This window comes from Panthera tigris, chromosome A2 (genome assembly GCF_018350195.1).
Source record: "Panthera tigris isolate Pti1 chromosome A2, P.tigris_Pti1_mat1.1, whole genome shotgun sequence".
Taxonomy (NCBI): domain Eukaryota; kingdom Metazoa; phylum Chordata; class Mammalia; order Carnivora; family Felidae; genus Panthera; species Panthera tigris.
The window spans coordinates 149657413-149678309 of record NC_056661.1 but is presented as its reverse complement, the minus strand read 5'-3'; the positions used below and the strand labels follow the sequence as shown (position 1 = coordinate 149678309).

Genomic DNA, 20897 nt, shown 5'->3' with positions numbered 1-20897 from the left:
TTAAAATTTAATGTGAGAATTTAAGATAAAAAAAATATATAGTAAAATTACAGGAGAACACAAAACAATATGTCCTCAAAGGCTAAACTGTGCAGAGTGGGGCTGATAGGAGTGAAAACTGTTACAAGTTTGTCTGAAACTTTTGGGAGGGTGTTTGTCATTATCTTCAGAAGAAAAATTTAAGTGTTTTTATTTTCTGGCCAACGACTGCCAGGCATTTATCAAGCCTACCAGCTCAAATCTACAAAACTGCCTATATATACACATAGACACACATACACAGACATACATACACAGTTATTAAATGCAACACTGTTGGAAATTTTTTAAAAAGCTTGGAAACAGTAAACATGTTACAGGTGTCTGGTTAAAGAACAAAGACCTGGTTAACTCTCGCAACTGGAAAATGATACCCAATTTAAAAGAATGAGGTAGGAGCTCTATGTGGTGAGGGAAAAGATCTCCAAGACAAACTGGAAAAAAGAAGTTACTTACGTAGCAGTGCCTATCATCTGATTTCACTTGTGTAGGGAGGGGACAATTTGACGCCATATGCATAGAAACTTCTCAAAAAAATAAGCTAAGTTGATACCTAATTCCCTTTAGAGAACGAGAACTGCTGGTCGCTGTTCCCTAAACCACTTTAGACAGCCACTGCACCACTTTTACTTTTCTTTTGTTGGAATTTATCACGAGCCTGTGAAACTGCTGGGGCACCTGGGTGGCTCAGGTGGTCGGTCATCCAACTCCTGATTTCAACTCGGGTCATGATCTCGTGGTCATGCGATCAGGTCCTGCTTTGGGCTCTGTGCTAACTGGAAGAAGCCGATTCGGGATTCTCTCTCTCCCTCCCTCTCTGCCCCTCTCTGCTTGTACTTGCTCCCTCCCTCTCTCACTCTCAATAAACAAACAAAAAAACATTAATAAGATAAAATAAAGTGCTTTTCTTAATACAATCTTAATACGATGACAGGGTCAAATGATGCTATTAGCAAAATACAGAAAATTTAGGCATTTAAAAAAGTTACTGACAGAAGACTTCATGAATAAAACCACCTTGTCAGAGAGGATTTGATAAAAGGTAAATTCTCTCGATACCTAACTCAGCACTTCTAGGCTAAGATGGCAGAATGAAGGAGGATCATAGAATGTCCCTCCTGTCATCAACCTACAAAATGAACAAAATTCAGCACAAGGGGGTGGGGGAAGAATTATGCCATAAATAGCGAAAAATGGTGATGGCAAAGAAAAAACACTAGAGAAAATTCTGAAGTAAGCAGCACGATTCAGCCCATGACCCTTATTCCACTCCTCAGAAGCAATGTCAAAAAAAAAAAAAAAAAAAAAAAAAAGATTAAACCAAAAACATTTGCAAATTCTCATGGACACTCCTCAATTTGCAGAGAAGCCTTTTACAGTACTTAGGTAAGGCCCTGGGGAAACCAAGGGGAAAACGGTTAGGAGAACCACTACAAAGCACTGTGGGACCTCAGCAGAGGCAGGAAGGACGGCCTGACTTGGTATCATTGAAAGACACTGGCATGAGTGGGGAATGAGCACGACAAGCGCACGGCACTGGGAGACACCGTGACTGGGCAGAGTGGAAGCTGGGCTCTCCTCAGAATAAGCACAGGCCTAAGCACTCTGCCCAGCCAAACCCGCTCCCTCTCCCAATACCACGGGCTCAAACACTGACACCCCTCAGAGAGGAAAACATATCGGTGGTGGGGTAGAATCCTGGGCTGGCCTCAGCCTTCTCCATAGCAACATAAAGTGGAGATAGTGTAGCCTACTAGTTAACTGCACAGGCTCAGAAGCCATATTGGCTGGGAAACTACACCAGCAGTATTATCTATGTGACTTTGGACAAGGTAACCTCTCTGTGCCTCATTTTTCTCATCTGTAAAATATGGAAAACAGATCTACCTCTTAAGACCCTTGTGAGAATTAAATAAATATGCTAAGTGTTTAAAGAAATAGTACTTGGCACATTATGCTTAATAAATGCAAGCTGTTATCATTAATATTATAAGTTCTGAGGGAAAGAATCATAATCAGCCATGCCATCTTTCACGAAAAGAGGCAACCTGTATTTTTTTTAAATTTTTTTTAATGTTTATTTATTCTTGAGAGAGAGAGAGAGACAGACAGAGACAGAGCATGAGTGAGGGAGGGGCAGAGAGAGAGGGAGACACAGAATCTGAAGCAGGCTCCAGGCTCTGAGCTGTCAGCACAGAGCCTGATGTGGGGCTCGAACCCACGAGCTGTGAAATCATGACCTGAGCCGAAGTCAGACGCTTAACCAACTGAGCCACCCACGTGCCTCCCCTTTATTTAAAAAAATTTTTTTAATGTTTATTTATTTTTGAGAGAGAGACAGAGCATGAATGGGGGGGGGGCCGAGAGAGGGAGAAAAAGAGGCAACTTTTATCTTTAAAAAAAATTTTTTTTAATATTTATTTTTGAGAGAGAGAGCGGCGAGAGAACGAGCGAGCATGAGCGAGGGAGGGGCAGAGAGAGAGGGAGACACAGAATCTGAAGCAGGCTCCAGGCTCTGAGCTGTCAGCACAGAGCCTGATGTGGGGCTCGAACCCATGAGCTGTGAAATCATGACCTGAGCTAAAGTCGGACACTTAACAAACTGAGCCACCCAGGTGTTTCCCCTTTTTTTAAAAAATTTTAATGTTTATTTATTTTTGAGAGAGAGAGAGAGAGACAGAGTATGAGCAGGGGAGGAGCAGAGAGAGAGGCAGAAAAAGAGGCAACCTTTAGATGCTGATAAACATTAGAAAATTCAGGGACTATAATATACTTTTTCTTGGGGGAAAGGACCTCAATACAAATTAAAAATACGAAGAGATAAATCGAAAGAAAGAACTAAGAACAGTGAAGCTGTGGGGGGAAAAAAACAATGGTGTGTTTCAGTGAATGCATGTAAATATACAAGTAAAACTGAACAGCTGAAGGTTTCACGGGTACAGGTATGAATGTAAATAAAACCTGAAAAAATAATAACAAATATTTTATTTGTTATTTATTATTATTTTTAAATATTTTATTTTTTATTAAAATTTTTTTAATAAATATTTTTTATTTATTTTATTTTGATTCAGTCTTCCATACTATAGGAGTTAATTGATTCTGTCTAAAATATACAGGTGGTAAGGAAATTCAAAGGAAAAAAAATAACCAAATATCTTAATAATGTTTCATAATCTTTTTTTCCTTCTTAATCACAGTGATCATTTAAGAACTAACAGCTCTTGTAATCTTGTAGTAAAAAAAAAAAACATTTGTCTAGAACTCAACAAGGTCTTCAGTTTTTCTTTCAATTAATTTCTTTTTCTTTTGAGAGAGAGAGAAGGGGAGAGAAAGAGAGAGAAAGAGAGAGAGATAGGGGGAGGGACAGAGAAAGAAGGAGAGAGAGAATCCCAAGCAGACTGCACTGTCGGCACAGGGCCTGAAATGGGGCTCAATCTCATGAACCACGAGATCACGACCTGAGTCAAGATCACGAGTCAGACGCTTAGCCAACTGAGCCACCCAGGTGTTCCTCTCTTCAATTAATTTCTTAATCTGTTAAACTCACGTAAAATTAAATAGTTTTCTAACAATGCACGTGAAAAATAATGTCATTCTCGTAAGTTATCTCTGTGTGCCTCCGTCCCTGTCTCGTATACATACATATAAAACAACATTTGAAAGGCTCGCTTCAGCAGCACATATACTAAAAAAACACTTGGTAAATTCTAGGCGGTGAGGTTTTGAGTAGTCATTATTTTCTTGAACTCTGAATTTTTGTATGACATATATCACTCTTATAAATAAAAACTTACTAATTAAAAAAAAAAGCAGTTAACGGTTAGGACCAATTTCAAGCAAGTCCTGCGTATAAGAACCTCATTGTATTAAGCGTACGTCAGTCCGTAAAGAATTTCAAAGTCCATCCAACATAATCGACTCACCAGGAAGTGCTGCTTTACTTATAATTCCTGTCAGTAGAGCCAGTTCCTGCAGGGACCCAGCGCTCACGTCCTGGCAGCGCAGGATTGCTTGGATGGTATCGGAATGTGAAATGAGAAACTGCAACACCTGAGCCGAGGAGAAGGGCGCGGAATGGAAAAAACAGAGGTCAACAGGAGAAAATTGTATTATGAGTTTATACTTCATCTTTTTTTAGTAACGCTGAAGCCAGAAATTCAATGTCATGAATCACAATGAACGCAATATAAGGATCGTCTTTTGCATTTATGTGGCTTATTTCTTCAAGAAGCAAATAGTTACCTAAAATTCACAAGAAAGATCATTTCAAAGTTTAGAAATTACTGTATTTAGAGGCTACGGTTGAAAAGTATAACTTAGAACTACTGTATGAATACTGTTACTTAACTCTCAGTTTCTTTTATTTTTGTCCAAGTGGAACTAGAACAGGAGTTTAAAATAAATGGATATAAAAATGACTTACTGAATTTAAGTTGCTCTATAAAAATCTGATTGGCCTGACATGGGGACGATCACATAAAAGCTTCTGTTAAATTCTCCTTTTGATATGGTAAATACAAACGAGAGAAAAACCCTGCCCTCTAAACGGCGCCCTTCCACACTGGCATTTTCCAGCGTACCATCATGGACTCAGTTTCACACGGGATGGGATGTCTCCTCAACTCGATTGAACGCCCTGAAGGCTGAGCCTCTATGCCCAAACAAGCCAAACATCTGAATCACTCAGCAACTGTGTCCCTTTTGAGGTTTTAATTCAGATTCCTGGCCTTAGCCCGTAACTGCTGGATATGGTGCTCCGTAATCTGTGTTTTGAAAACAAGCTCCTTGGGGGATTCTGCGATAGCCAGTACAAGAGTGGCATTAGAGAATCTTATATCATCACAATGTCCCACTTGGAATAAAAAGAAATCTTAATCTCAATAAAAGAGAAGACAGGGGAAGCCTCTGAGTTTTAAAGAACTGACCCAAAGGCCACATATGAAAGGGGTAAGATGTACTAATGCAGTATAAAACAAGATGTCGAGGCGCCTGGGTGGCTCAGTCGGTTGAGTGTCCGACCCTTGATATTAGCTCAGGTCATGATCCCGGGGTTGTGGGATCAAGTCTCACATCGGGCTGCACACTGAGCATGGAGACTGCTTAGGATTCTCTCTCTCTCACCCCCTCTGCCCCTCCCCGACTCACGTGCTCTCTCTCTTAAAAAAAGGGAAGAAAGAAAAAACTGGTGCCTAGGTGGCTCAGTCTGTTAAGTGCCCACCTTCGGTGCAGGTAATGATCTCATGGTTCTTGGGTTTGAGACCCGCACCAGGCTCTGCACTGACAACGTGGAGCATGCTTGGGATTCTCTCTCTCTCCTTTTCTTTCTGCCCCTCCCCCACTCAGGGGCGCACTCACGTGTGTGCACACAAGCACACTCTCTCGAAATAAATAAACTTAAAAAATTTTAAAAAATACATAAACAAAACAAAACACGGTGCTATGTTAGAAACAGCAGCATTCTACCCTGGTGACATAAGCCTGGAGACTGAAGACAGGGAAAGCACATAACATTACCATGAAGTATTGGGACACAGTTCTGGAGGGTGTTGCAATAATAAGGCAAAACAATAAAGACTCCAGAGTCATAATGATAAGTCTAATCGGTGAATGGCTAGATTATATATTGTATTATTAGTTTAAAGAGACAAAGATTTCTTTTTTTGAAGGTTTCAACTGAAAAGAGGAAAATAAAACGAATTTCTGGTGCTCAATGAAAAAAAATTTAGTTAGAAAATTCACTTACTTCAATTACTTCGTTCTCTAGATATCACAATTAAATTTAAAAATTTAAATAAAATTAAATCATCTATCCTTTATACTTTCTGCAAGCCCTAACACAGTGTATGGCCTCTTGCTAAATCCCTGGTTAAACCACATTTTAGAAGCAGCTTATTCCTATCACCATAACCACTTCCCTTTACAGAAGAACACGTTTCGAGCTCTTGCTTTCCATCTCACTATTCCATTCTTCACTGTGGGGTTTCATTCAAATAAGAGTATATGTAAGAATGGGCCAGTGAAGTTCACGCAAGGTACCAGGGGGCTGGCTATCAGTGCCCGAGTCTGCCACAGCGGACGGTAAACCCATGGACGCTGTCTATGCCTAGGGTTTCTGCAACTCTAAAACGCAGCCCCTGCACCAGACGACCTCCAGGCCAATGACTCTTCTTACCTGGCCTGCTGCCTGCAAGTGCTGGGCTGTGCTGGACGTGAGGATGACCTGGCACAAGCGGAGAGCCGGGAGCAGAATCTGCCGGTAGCGGTCCACGGGGGCAGGGATGAAAACTGGCGGGTCTCTCATGCCAAACATGCTTCATTCATTTCCACCCAACAAGGAGAGAGCGACAGTCCGAGAGTTAAGGGACGCTAACAGTTCCTGCCCATCTCCATGGCAAACAATCACAGGTGCCTGACTAAGATGTGAAGCTACTAATGAGAATTCTCCATCTCATATAGACAGTAAAAACGGAGTTATTTCAATTATGAAAAAACTCAGTAAAGAAAATCTGCATAATTTGAAGACAATGCTTGGAATTTCCTAAACATATTTATTCTACTCTGAAAGCTCCCTTGGGCCATAGAAACTATAAGCAAGAAACAAATAAAAACAAGTTATTTTCCCCCAAGTTTCCCCCTCCTATACCCACAGCCAAAAATGAATCTACTTTGCCCATTAGATTTAAAAAATCAAGACTTTAAAAAGTTAAAACGAAGTTGTAAAATCACTTAACTTAAAAAAAATTTTTTTTTAATGTTTATTCATTTTGAAGGAGAGACAGAGCATGAGCAGGGGGAGGGAGAGGGAGAGCGAGAGCGAGCGAGTGAGCGAGAGACAGACACACACACACACACACACACGCAGAATCTGAAGTAGGCTCCAGACTCTGATGGGGGCTCAAACTCATGAACCATGAGATCATGACCTGAGCTGAAGTCAGATGCTTAACCGACTGAGCCACCCAGGTGCCCCTAATATCACTGAACTTTTAAGATTAGGTATTAATAAAATATTATTTATTATAAATATTTAAATTTTTAGACAAAAGAAAATGGTTGCCGAATGAAGAGAATGGACACAAAACACAGAAATAAATAAGAGAAAAGCTTTGCACACACAAGTGATTATATGCCAAGACCCAAGGAATGTAATTAACTCAATCCTCTTTACCTAAGGCGAAAATAATAGCTGTCATGTTTAAAACTTCAGAAAACAAAACAACAAAAAAAACCCTACATTTCTTTTCTGGAGGTAAAACAGTTCTAAAGTTAATCCTAGAAAAACTCAAATATTCAATTTGGCAATGGGCTTATGAAGAAAATTAGTAAAACAGTGTTATTTACTTCCAAGAGGATAGGCTAACAATGCTGCAGCCAGTAGACAAAAATGAAGAACAAAAACAAAAACAAAAACAAAAACAAAAACAAAAACAAAAAAACCCAAAACCCATATTCAAACTGAACCAAGAAATCTGTTAAGAAGCTTGAAACTTAAAATAATTTGACTAAAAGCTTTCAAATGTACAAGCAGGTGGCAAAACGCTACAAAAAGAAAAATATAAAATACTATTCAAGTCATCAGGAATAAGAAATCCACAACAAATTATAATTTCACGATAATACTTTAAAGGACCAGTATAACTAAAAATATATATTCTATTGAACAGAACACTAAAGTTGGGAAGAAAACCATTTACTAACAAAATGCTCTCCTATTTCCCTATTACTGCTCTCAAATGGAAAGCATTAGGTCCCTCCTACTCTTACCCTTATTAGCAACTGCCATTTACTAGTAAAAGGCAGGGATGTAGGACCAAAATTTAAGTTATCAAGGTGAAAGAGTACTGCTCAAACAGAATGATAAACCAATGGTGAAGATTTCGTTTGGAACTTCTTTTTCCTCACTAATCCTTTACAATGAAGGAACAGTACGGAAACAATACCAGCGTATACGGACACTTACCCCTGCGGGTCCATCTCTGGGCGCATGTCATAGACCTGGCACTGCGCCAGTCGCACTATCACCCCAGACCTCAGCAGCTCTAAAGCGCCCTGCTGTATCTTGGCCACTCTTGTAAGAAATGCCTAAGAAGTTACAAAAGGAAATGCATCAATACAGAAATCATATCCAAGGGCCTCAGATCAAAATGAGACTCTCTCACAGCATAGTTCTGATCTCTCATCATACTGAAGAGAAATTCCGAGCTAGCTCTGCGGGGCACATGATACACGGGATTCTCCGAGGATTAAACACAGCATATCTGAGGTGGCACAGCACAGTGCCTTGCAAGAAACAGTATTCAACTCAACTGTAGTTTTACTTATCGTCATGTGGGCATATGGGGTGGGGGGGGGAGAGATGGTTTTGCTCATAGCTGTATCTCTAGCACCTACTGCCACACCTGGCATATAACAGGTATTTAATAAACACTTGTTGAATAAAGAAAGGAGGGGGGAGTTAATAACGGTCTAAGACTTTAGTGCTTCCATTATTGTGACTCTGTAGTATTCTCAACAAATCTGAAGGAAAGGAAATGATGCATTATATATGGTATTGAAAATCTCGTGTTTAAACCAGAACCAGCACAGCTACGTTGGAATGTTCCACAGGCAGCTAATACAGTCTGAATTCTGTGGCGAAGAGACAATTTTGCTTACTGCTCTCCTCAGAGCACTCAGCGTCCCATTATTCCCCATCATCAGCAACCTGAATGAGGAGCAAGCAGTTCCATTACCCGGCTAACCCTCTCGGGATCACTTCAACTCATCTTTGGCATGCTTCGAAGCTACATTTCTAACACATGTTCCAAATTTAAAACTCTTTGAAATGATTATAGCTTACATGACAGAAATACTAAAAATGTCGGCCACATTCACGTTCTTTAATACATCTATTGATCTAAGAGGAAGTGAGCGGTTGATCTAACTTCAAATGAATACAAAGTCTTACCATTTTGGATTCGTAAGTATAAAGGGCTTTTAAGAGGGGAGGTTGTGGCGTTAATAAGCTCTGCAAAGTATGGTCATCTTCTACCAAGCTGTCCACGAGCACCTTCAAGTAGCCACTGTTAGAAAGATACAAGAGCCACTGCTGCTGTTTATCTACAGAGACGATCCGATCAAGTAGAGCCAGTGCCAGCATCTGAAGAACAAATCAAAGCCCAAAACATGGAGATGGCCACCAAAACCAAGGACAGAAACTCCCTTGATATGAAAATATTTACAGCTTTTCTTACAAGGGAAATGGTAGCTTGCAATTACATTTTATTTTGTTGTTTTTTTTTTTATTTTTGAGAAACTTGAAAGCTGTGTATACAGAATTTTGATTTATTAATAAAAGGAGAAAAGAGACTTGTTAAAAATAGCTTTTTCCCCTAATGGTGAAGTATTACATGCACATTACAGGAAACCTAGAAAACATAGAAAAGCATATAGAATATATGTGGCCTGATAAACACTGCTACTCCATTTTGGTCTCTCTCCTCTTCAGTCCTTTTTCTATGCATAACAACACTTAAACTGTTTTGTTTTGAACATAATTAAGAACTTACTACACAGTTTATATTCATCCTATTTCTTAAAGGCCTGTTTCCCACCATCTTCAAATACATCTGACCCCTGAACAACACGGGGGTTAGGAGCACAGTTGAAAATCCATGTATAACTTTTTGACTCCCCACAACCTTATAATTACTAAGAGCCTACTGCTGACCAGAAGCCTGGTGGATACATGAATAGTTGATTAACACATATTTTTTATCTTATATGTATTACATACTGTATTCTTCCAATTAAGTAAGCTAGAGAAAAAAAAATGTTCAAAAAAGAGAAAATACATTTACAGTTCTGTACTGTATCTGTCAAAACAAATCTGCACAGTAAGTGGACCCACACAGTTTAAACCCGTGTTGTTTAAGGATCAGCTGTATATGATTCAAATACTATGAAACTCTTCATTAGCAGGAAGTTATCTTCTCATTGTATTATCACCAGCGTGGTACAGTATTTTAAAGAATTATAAATGCAAATTCCCCTCCACAAAGCGAAGAAAGACATATTCAGTATAAAACCTGTGTACCCAGTATTCTCTTAACCAAAGATCTTTATTAAGCAGCATTTCTACCAGTGTAAGGCTAACCTCACAATCAGCAGAAAGATTATGCTGAGGGAAAATTCTGAACTGAGATTCTGAACAGAAATAAAGAAAACAGATGAATAAATAAAATAGAAATTCCAAATTATAACAAATAAGAAAATTCAGTAGGGGCGCCTGGGTGGCTCAGTTGGTTAAAGCATCTGATCTCAGCTCAGGTCATGATCTGGTGGTTTGTGAGTTCGAGCCCCGTGTCGGCTCTGTGCTGACAGCTCAGAGCCTTGAGCCTGCGTTGGATTCTGTGACTCCCTCTCTGTCTGCCCCTCCCCTCTCTTTCTTTCTCTCTCTCTCTCTCAAAAAATAAACATTAAAAACAATTCACTAAAATATATTGCAGACAGTAATTCTCAATATATAACATGCATTTGCAAAGTTAATTCAGTTTATACCTTAATAAGTCAAAATATTTATTCAATTGTTATACTAAACAGGAGTTACTGTACCCTTCCAATCTCATGGCCATCACAAGCATCTCGACAGACCACTTCCATGAGGGCAGCACCGTAGCTCTCAATGATGGCTATGTTTTCTCGTTGTAATTTACTAAATACATCTTCAGGGGCTGTCAGCCTTTCCCACATGGTTTTCTTGGCTAAAAGGGTTACAACAGAAAATATTTAAAACACCCCAATAAAGAACAGTGTGATGACTGAGCTTCATATAGACTAGACAAGAAAAAAAAATCCCTCCATTATTTCATGTAGTACCCAAGGACCCACCAACCAATGGGTCTAGGCAGCTAAACTTCAAAAACACAATGCACACATTGTACACTAAGGTGACAACTGTGTTATGAAAAGGATAAACTCCCTATTCTTAAATAAATCAAATGAACTACTTTTTTTAATGTTATTTTTGTGAGAGTAAATGCACACATGTGCGTGCACATGAGCAGCGGAGGGGCAGAAGGAGGGAGAGAGAGAATCCCAAGCAAGCCCCATGCTCAGTGCAGAGCCTGAGGTGGGGCTCGTTCCCATGAACTGTGAGATCATGATCTGAGCCAAAATCAAGAGTCAGACTGACTGAGGCACCCACACGCCCAAAATCAAAATGAATTATAAGACAATAAGAGAACCAATATCCTGTATTTATTCTGCTAATCAAGCTATTTTCATCCTTTATTGGGATCTATGAGAATTTTGACTAAAAAAAGTTAGGTACAAAGTCGACAAAAATCTGCTTCCAAAAAAATCAGATTTTATTTATATTTTGTAATTGAAATACTTATTAAAAATACTTATTAAAAAAGCATACCCCTTATGAAAATAATCTAAATATACAAAGATAATTAAAGATATGATCATATATTTTACTAAGATTCATGTAAACCTTCCAGAAGAGTTTCAAAAATGTATAACATAAAGCCATAACCTGTATTTCAAACCAATCTTATGACTTTTTACAACTACTACACGGCAACTATTTTTAAATCAGGAAAAAGTTCTCAAGATGAACTGATCAGAACGGAGAGTATAAACGAAGAAGGTTTAATCATGAAAAATAAAAGTAACCCACATTGTGCCTTACGTCCCATTATAATGTTCGCAGAAGGCAAACTTGCAGAGTTTTAATAATATTTTTCCCCCTCAAATATTTTTACCACTACTTTTAATTTTGTTTCAGTCGTACTTATTTTTAATTTCAATAACTGTCAAAGGAGGGTATGGGATTTTTATGTTTCTCAATCACATCACTCCCTCACATCATCTGTCCCCATCTCCTGCTCAATCTCATCTTCCACTCTTTCCCTCTTCCGCTGGCTGCCACCACATGACCCTTTCTGTCCCTCACATTCACCACTTTGGTCTCAGGATCTCTGCACTTTGATCTTTCGGGTTTTTCCTCAGATCTCAGCATGGCTGCCTCGTCTTCATCATTCCAGCCTCTAACATCACTTCTCAGCTACATCCAACACGCCCTACACATACACAGCACAGCACTATCTCATTTTCTGCATAGTACTTATTTACCAGTACATCAGGTTGTGTTACATCTGGATTCTGTCTTGCCCACCATTATTATCCTGGTATTTAGCACAGTGGCTAGCACAGTAGCGCAATATTAATTACTGACGGACAGGTTAGAGAAAGCTCAGAAATGTGCTCCAGGGATGCCACCAGATGCCCTCAGGATGGGTTTTCAAAAAGCCAGCCTGAGGAGCTATAGCACCTTTTCTGGTTTACACACAGGACCGCTACAAAATTGTCTGAATAAAGGTTGTGAATAAAAGTCTGAAAGCCACTACTTTGTAATTTGTAGTTTTAGCCACAGATTCCAGATTTCAAACTGGCTGAAATGAGGGCAGAGGGCTGCTGGAACATCACTCTCCGGACTCCTCCACACAAACCCTGAGACACTCCGCCAGGAGCCCCTACGGCTTTACAGAGAAAACTGAAACCAAGGGTTGCAGAAGACCAGGCTTAGTCGTAAAGAAACAACTTGATCTGCGTTTTCCAACTGTGAACAGATCTCCAAGTTCCACATTTTATTAACAGTACCACCTAGAAATAAGAAAATTCTAAGGCTGCAACTTAATTAGAACTTTCTTTTAAATTTTCGTTTTTGGAGGGTAAATTAGTTCATTAGAAACCACCAAATTAGTTTCTTTTACACCAAACTGTTCCTTCTTCCAACATAGCTTATAAATCACTGCCATACAAATTTTTCTAAATACCAACTTCATAGCACTTTTCTCAGTAACTTAACGTGGCTATCAACTGCTTAATCCAACTAGCTTTACCACTGCAATTTCATTTGCAAGGTCATTAATATGGTCCTACCCTTTCACTCCATTTTATTTCCCATCAACCGTTATTTTCCACAACCCTTGCTTATAGCAAAGACATCCTCCTTAGTCTTTACTCCCTCCTAAGTTTGGGCCTTGCTTGAAGAGCCCTCCATTTAGTCCTATGTAAATACAACTTCACCTGCAAAGCCCAGTGAAAGTCTTGATTTTTCTTCTTCTCATACCTCTTATAATTTATACTTGGGGTTCAAAAACTAAGGGCTGAGAGCAAAATCTGACCTGTTTTTATAAAGCTGTGATGTGACAGAGCCATGGTCACTCAACTGCAGTCTCTGGCTGCCTTCACACTATAAAGGTAGGGGTGAGTAGCTGCAACAGAGAGCATATGACTTGCAAAATCTAAAATATTCACTAACTGGCCTTTACAGAAAAAGTTCGCTGGCATCTAGCCTGTATCACCCAACTTAATGCTTCCTGTTTTATAAATACATATACTGTCATTTATACTAGAATATAATCCTTATGAAAACAAGAACCTAATTAATATTTCCTGCTTTTGGAATAAGTGAAAATAATCAGCCACCAAATGAGATCAGATTTTTATTCATATTGTGAAAAACCGGAAATAATCTAAATGTCCAAAAATGGACAAGGTAAGTGATGGTATACCCATAAGTGACAAAATGCATAGAGCTATTAAAAATATTATTTAACAAAGAAAAAAGCTCATAAAATACTGAGTGAAAAGACAAGGGAGATTTTAAGTCAATATGGCTGGCTATAACAAAAGTTGCAATAGTTATCTTAGCAGGGTAGAATGTGGGACTTCTTCTTAGCTTTGTTTATTAGTATGTTCTAAATTTCCTCATTCAGTATTTATTTTGAAATAAAAAACAAAAGCTAAAAATATTTTTTAAATGACCAATTATTAATTTTTAATCAGGTTCTCAGGTTCTAGGACTTGACTCAGGTTGTAAAGAATAAAAGCGATGAGAAATGTACATCTAAATTCACATCAAGCAAAAGAGCCTGCATTTTACTACACACACCCATAGCTATAGCTGGTATTTTTAAGTCACTTGTTGGAATCAGACTCAAAGAACAGAGTCAAGAGCAGGCAATATGCTCTATATAATCCTTTTAGTCCCACTACTTTATGACTTACAGGTGTATTTATACTATAATGCCAGATCATACTAATGCCTAGACCATAACAATTTTTAATGTCACAATAAGATTATCAAAAAAAAAATTTTTTTAAGTTTATTTATGGGGTGCCTGGATGGCTCAGTTGGTTAAGTGACCAATTCCTGATTTAAACTTAGGTCATGATCTCATGGTTCATGGATTTAAACCCCATGTTTGGCTTCGCACTAATATCACAGTCTGCTTGAGATTCTCTCTCTCTCCCCTTTCTCTCTCTCTCTCTCAAAATAAATAAACTTTTGAGAGAGAGAGAGAGAGAGAGGCAGAGAGAGGGAGAGGCAGAATCCCAAGCAGGCTCCATGCTGTCAGTGCAAAGCCCAACTCGAGGCTCGAACTCATGATCTGTGAGATCATGACCTGAACTGAGACCAAGAGTTGGATGCTTAACTGACTGAGCCACCCAGATGCTCTGGTTCTCAAAAATTTAATAATGGCAATAGATTGTCTTTTCTAATCTTCTTTTTAAAAAAAGATGAATAGATATTATGGTTTCACAAAGAACAGGAATATTCTTGCTCAAAGGTCACAAGAGCCCAAAAGAACTATGAGCAGAGAAGAAAATTCCTTATGTTTATGACAATTTCTAATTCTTATAAAGAAAATACAAAACTGAGTATCATTAACTTACCAAATTTAAGGGGAAAAAAGAGCCAATTTAAAGGAAAGAGAACCTATGAAAAAAAGCTCATAATGAAAGTACTTAAAATTGCAACAATTTAATCCATTTTACTGAGATTATACAGAACATTCAAACAGGGCTAAACTTATACGAAAATAAAACTAAGGAAGATGCACTATATCATGGCTCTGATGTGTTAGCATAACTTTCTAAGTTGACTTTATAAATAAACTTTTATTGAAAATAATAATCTCATAAAAATGTGCTGAAAATGCGTATCTTTGTAATTATCTGTATTTAAATGTGAAGTATTTTTATAATACTAAAGCTGAAGAAACAAACGAATAAAGAAATTAAGAATACAGCAACAGGGCTTCATATTAAACATTTACGCTTTGGTCAAATTGTATTTTCTCCCATGGTCACTGGTAGAAATGAGAAAAAATAAAAGATGAAAAGAATAAAAAGAGGGGTGCCTAGGTGGCTCAGTCAGTTAAGCGTCCAACTTCTGCTCAGGTCATGATCTCACGGTTTGTGGATTTTGGCCCGGTGTCGGGCTCTATGCTGACAGCTCAGAGCCTGGAGCCTGCTTCAGATTCTGTGTCTCCCTCTCTCTCTGCCCCTCTCCCATGCGCACTGTGTCTTTCTCAAAAACTGATAAAAATCAACACTTAAAAAGTTTAAAAAAAAAAACAAAAGGAATACAAAGAGAGATAGTCATGATGTCAACTCTTGTCAACTAACCCCCAGGGATTACATATGCAAAAAAAAATGTCAGATTTTAACTACACTGTTCTTGACATATATGAATCTTCCAAAGAATTTTACTCAAGAATATATGCTTTTGTTTCTCCCCACATCTGCATTGCCAACTCAAGGTGATGGAGTCCACCTACAGTGATTTTCACAAAGCTAATATATGCTTAAGAGCTAACTGAATTTTCTTTCCCCTAAACTGTGTGCTCAAATCCTTTGACCATTTTTTCTACTGGGTTTGATTCGTAGGTGTTCTTTACGTATTAGAAATTAGCCCTTTGTACTATGAGCTACAAATACACTGCTGGTAGGTATTACCTATCAAATTAAAAAGAAATAATTACAAACTACAAAAAGACAACAATAACAAAAAGGATGAAGACGTGAGATGCTATGGCTAGGAAAAGGAACATTCTATTAAAAATAGGGAAAACTGAGCCACCTGGGTGGCTCAGCTGGCTCAGAATCCCACTTCAGCTCAGGTCATGATCTCACGAACTGTGAGTCTGAGCCCCACATCAGCCTCCACCCTGACAGTGAGGAGCCTGCTTGGGATTCTCTCTCTCTCCCTCTCTGACTCTCCCCCATGTGCATGCTATGCTCTCTCTCTCTCTCAAAATAATAAACTTGAGAAAAAAAAATCAAGGAAACTGATTTCTAATATCAGATCTGCCACAGACAAGCAAGTCATTTCGTCTCTGTGAGTAGGATTCTTTTTACACAAAACAGGAAAAATAGCTGCCCAGTATCCAGTATACATAGTTATGTTAAAAATAAAGTAAAAGAGGTTATGGAAAAATAAGTATGTAGACATTAAAAGTTCAGGTCCTGTTTTAAAATAAAATAGAAAGTAGGTACCATGTCAAAACATGCACATACACACACAAAAGTAGGTATCAATAAATATTTATTAAATTTAGTATTTCTAACTTGAAACTTAAAAACACTAGTGTCTAGGAAATACAGTGCTTTGCTATTTAAAATAAGTCCAAATAGGGCACCTGGGTGGCTCAGTCGTTCAGCATCTGACTTTGGCTCAGGTCATGATCTCACGGTTCGTGAGTTCAAATGGCACATCAGGTGAGTTCAAGGCCCTGATTCGGGCAAAACATGAGCCCTGTGTGAGCCCCGCTTCTATCTCTCTCTCCTCCCTTTCTCTCTGTCTCTCTCTGCCCTTGCTCACTTGAGCCTTGCCCCCCCCCGCAAAAATAAGTAAGCAAAATAAGTCAAAATAAGCAGCAATTAAGTGGTAAAAAAAAAAAAAAAAAAACTAATTAAAGGATGAAATTAAAAATACATCATTTGAAAATTAAAAGCAAAGGAGAATTTTCTTTTGTGGTCACACCACTTTATTACATCTTGATAGTGACGCCTTATAAAAAGTATGTTGTAGAGCTCTACCTAGTGGTTAAGTAGTGACTTTGCCAATTCCACTAAATCTAACGTTAAAAAATTTTCAGACAAGAGGAAAATGGAGAGGTGTGTTGGAGGGGGAGGAGTAGAGAGTGGAATCCCCATTATCATCTCTTAAGAAAAGCTTCTCTCTGTTTAAAAAGCTTCTCTGAACTATTCTTTTGAATGATCCTAAAAATTTTTGTGCTTTGTTTAAGTGGGTAGGCCATTTCTACAAATACATCATTTGGCTATTATTATATCCTTAGAAAGACATGTAAAAATATTAGCCAGTAAAGAATAATATGAGATAATCTGGGTCTTACACACAGAGTGGTTTTTAAGACTCTGTGTACAGGGGCGCCTGGGTGGCTCGGTCGGTTAAGTGTCCGACTTCGGCTCAGGTCATGATCTCGCGGTCCGTGAGTTCAAGCCCCACGTCGGGCTCTGTGCTGACAGCTCGGAGCCTGGAGCCTGTTTCAGATTCTGTGTCTCCCTCTCTCTCTGCCCCTCCCCTGTTCATGCTCTGTCTCTGTCTCAAAAATAAATAAATGTTAAAAAAAAAAAAATTTTTTAAAAAGAATCTGCGTACAAAATAGCAAATACTCATAAAGGTTCTCAGACGGGTATCGGCAGTCCATTATCAAAAGGTGCTTATGACAAGTTCTTAAATAGCAGGACATTTCTGGTGTAGAGTATTATACATTCATTTGCTGAATGGCTAAAAACATTTTTCATATCTGGAGACCAAAAAGGCCAGATTATTACTCTTAATTAACAATGCTAATTAAGGGTGCCTGGGTGGCTCAGTCAGTTGAGTGTCCAACTTCGGTTCAGGTCATTGATCTCATGGTTTGTGAGTTTGAGCCTCGAGACGGGCTCTGTGCTGACAGCTCGGAGCCTGCAGCCTGCTTTGGATTCTGTGGCTCTGTCTCTCTCTGCCCCTCCCCCACCTGTACTCTGTCTCTCAAAAATAAATAAATGTTAAAAAAAATTTTTTAAATGCTAATTTTATTTTAGAAAGTGGGATTTATCAATATTTTAAATAGGCATTACCTTTGACCAAGAAATTCTACCTCTTGGAATTTATTCAAGAAAAACTTCACATTAGTACAAAAAGATATAGGTACACTATTGATAAGGGTTTAAACTGGCAGAAAGCCATTTGGTAGGAGCTTTTTTCTTTTTTTTTTCATAGAGCACTCACACAAGTGGGGGAGGGATATAGGGAGAGGGAGCAAAAGAATCTTAAGCGGGCTCCACGCTGAGTGTGAGGCTAGATCTCACAACTGTGAGATCATGACATGAGCTGAAATCGAGAGTCAGATGCTCAACTGACTGAGCCGCTCAGGCGCCTTTGGTAGAATCTATTAAAATAAAAATGCGCATAGTCTTTCACATGGAAATCTTACCATGAAGCATTCTTCTTGAAAAATACAAAGGCATATAACAGAACATTTGATGCAGCATATTTGTGACAGTAAAAATTAGAAACAATGGAAGTGTCTATGAATAATGCAAATGGTTAAATAAACATTACTTCCGTATTACAGAACAACGGAGACATCTGAAAAGATTCAACTAGATATGCACCGTGATGCTCTGCAAAGGGGAGAAAGACCTGTACACGCTATGTACAGCAGACCGTTCAGTGGGACCAGAGAAAGAGAGGGAATTAAAAATGCATACAAGCTAAAGTGGTATTTGAGGGTTTTTTTTTTACAGTACTCATGTACTATCGTCTTAATTTTAAAAACTACACATTCTTCCTCGACTTCACATAAGTGCTTTCATGATTCCATAAAGACTCATTTTATTACAGCTTTACTTAGCCAAAAGACGGAAAACGGATTTTTTTTTTTTAACTTAATCTCTACAACAGAATCTCTAAAAATCTCTGAAACAGAAAAGGTTAGAAATCTATCTGGTTCTACCTGCTTCTAATGTGTCTGGTTCGTCTGGTCTCTGGGCGATCTGTAAGTAATACAACAAAGAGCCGTACAGGTGTGTCCTCACTCGCTGGAATCCGCCACCTAAGGAGATACAGAGTGCAAACCCTGTTTCAAATGAAAGTTAAAACAAACACAAAAGGTGTGATTTGTAAGAAATTTAGATGAAAAAACCTGTCTTCAAAATGAAGTCTAACAGTTTCTTCAATATGATGTGAAGCGAAGAGTCTCCAATAGAAGCAAAACCCACCACCGGGTTCTCTGCTGGAGAAGGTGACGCGAACGAGCTATCGAGCATAAAAGCGTAATGGGTCTCGCCGGGTCCCAAGACTAATGGTTGCTTCTGTTCAGTGCGAACGGCTTGGCTTAGGTGAGCCGTCAAGGTGAACACGGCACCTGCTACCACTGGCATTAACTCCTGCGCTGCTTCATCATCTAGTATCTTAAAGCAGAAAGACAAATCAGCTACAGTCATTAACAGGTTTTATATACCCTGAGCTTTCACCTACCATTAAGAATATAAGAATGGAATGTCATTGATCAAAGAAAATAAAAGCTAATATATAGAAAAATGTAAATATGATACTGGTAACGTGTGTTTTTAACCAGAAGGGATTCCTATCAGGATTCCTTAGAGAGGTCTTTAATGTAAATTCACACAAGTGGTCACCCACCAGAGTGTCCCATTCAGTATGTCTGGGGTGGGATCCAACCGTGTATTTTTAAAAAGCTCCCTACATAATTGTGATACCTACTTTGGTTGAGAGCCATTACTGTACAGAAGACTTTCTCAAGGATCGCCTTAACACTGGCAATACACAACTCTATTTATTCCTAACATAAAAGGGGAAAAAAAGGATGGTGGGAAACTGTGTTTTTAAGTAGTATATAAAGATCTGTTCAGCAATACGGGAAGTAATTAGGAAGTAAGGAAGTTCAGGAAGCAATTTAGGAAGTACGTTACCTTATCATGCACATCTTGTAAGATATCACGGATAATCAGTTGCCGATCCTCTGCCTGAATGAGGTCCTGGGGACAAGCTGTCAGTATAATCTCCACCAGCTGCCTCCATGACTCCAGCACGTGCCGTTTTGCATGAAGACACTGCAGCAGCTTGTTTCTTCCTACCACATACTGAAGTATAGTGCTGATTTCCTAAAGCCACAGAAATTGAATCACAAGGTTAACAAATGGGCAGATAATATCTTTTACCAAAAGGGTCCGATTTTAACTTTATCTTTTTTAGTAATCTCTACACCCAATGTGGGGCTCCAACTCACGTCCCTGAAATCCAGAGTCGCACACTCCATCAACTGAGCCAGCCAGGCACCCCAACAGAGTCCTATTTTTCAAGAGTTATTTATTCTGTCAGTTAACCTGAACACATCTGTAGTATATTTAGGAAACCTTCCACATGCATGCCAGTCAGCAGAGGTGGTAGGGGTTTTTTAACCCCATTTTCTTTGTAGTATCTACTTACACTTACTCTAGAGCACTGGAATTGCCTAAAACTCAAGTTCAAGGGCATGTCTCCCTGACATATCTTTTATTTCTTTGCTTCTTGCTTTGGCCTAGCCACCTGTGTTTCCATGTGTGTGGTTCTTCTCACCTGACCTCTAACCCACTGCTCCCCACCTGTGATGAAAAACCACTCTCTCTTCCCTCACCGACAGAGAACAAGGGAAGTCTAATACACAATATGGACAGGTTGCAAATCCTAAACTAGCTTAGCAGAAAAAAAAAACGTTACTTACTCTGGCATCCAGATATTAACTTCAGTTTAGTTTACAAGTTTTAAAGTCAAAAATGGAAGATTCCATTAAGGTTTAATTTCAAGTAGTTTACTAACTGATGAACTACAAGTCAATTTACAGTTTTGTCTTCTAACTGGCAGTTAAATAGGTAGAAGATTCAAACTAACAAGTTCTTAATAGGGCTTACCTCCATCAGGAGAGGTCTCTGTCCTATGGCTGCCATACCCTGGAGGGCATTTACTTCAGCTACAAGGACTCTATGAAGAAGCTACAGAATTGAGA

The 20897-nt window shown here is 38.8% G+C and overlaps 1 protein-coding gene across 3 annotated transcripts in view; it reads right to left on the bottom strand.

Moving 5' to 3' along the window:
- NUP205 (nucleoporin 205) overlaps positions 1–20897 on the bottom strand; it is a 119826-nt gene that overhangs the window by 13586 nt on the left and 85343 nt on the right. For all 3 annotated transcript variants that reach the window (XR_006212906.1, XM_042973062.1, XM_007076258.3), the window contains 9 exons: positions 20803–20883; positions 19825–20016; positions 19035–19302; positions 18846–18944; positions 10636–10784; positions 8990–9181; positions 8003–8124; positions 6215–6353; positions 3966–4092 (listed from right to left, as the gene is read on the bottom strand). Coding sequence is in view for 2 of the 3 variants with exons in the window: in XM_042973062.1 (XP_042828996.1) it covers positions 3966–4092; positions 6215–6353; positions 8003–8124; positions 8990–9181; positions 10636–10784; positions 18846–18944; positions 19035–19302; positions 19825–20016; positions 20803–20883 (1369 nt within the window). In the remaining variant the exon portion in view is untranslated. The remainder of the gene's footprint in view (positions 1–3965; positions 4093–6214; positions 6354–8002; positions 8125–8989; positions 9182–10635; positions 10785–18845; positions 18945–19034; positions 19303–19824; positions 20017–20802; positions 20884–20897) is intronic.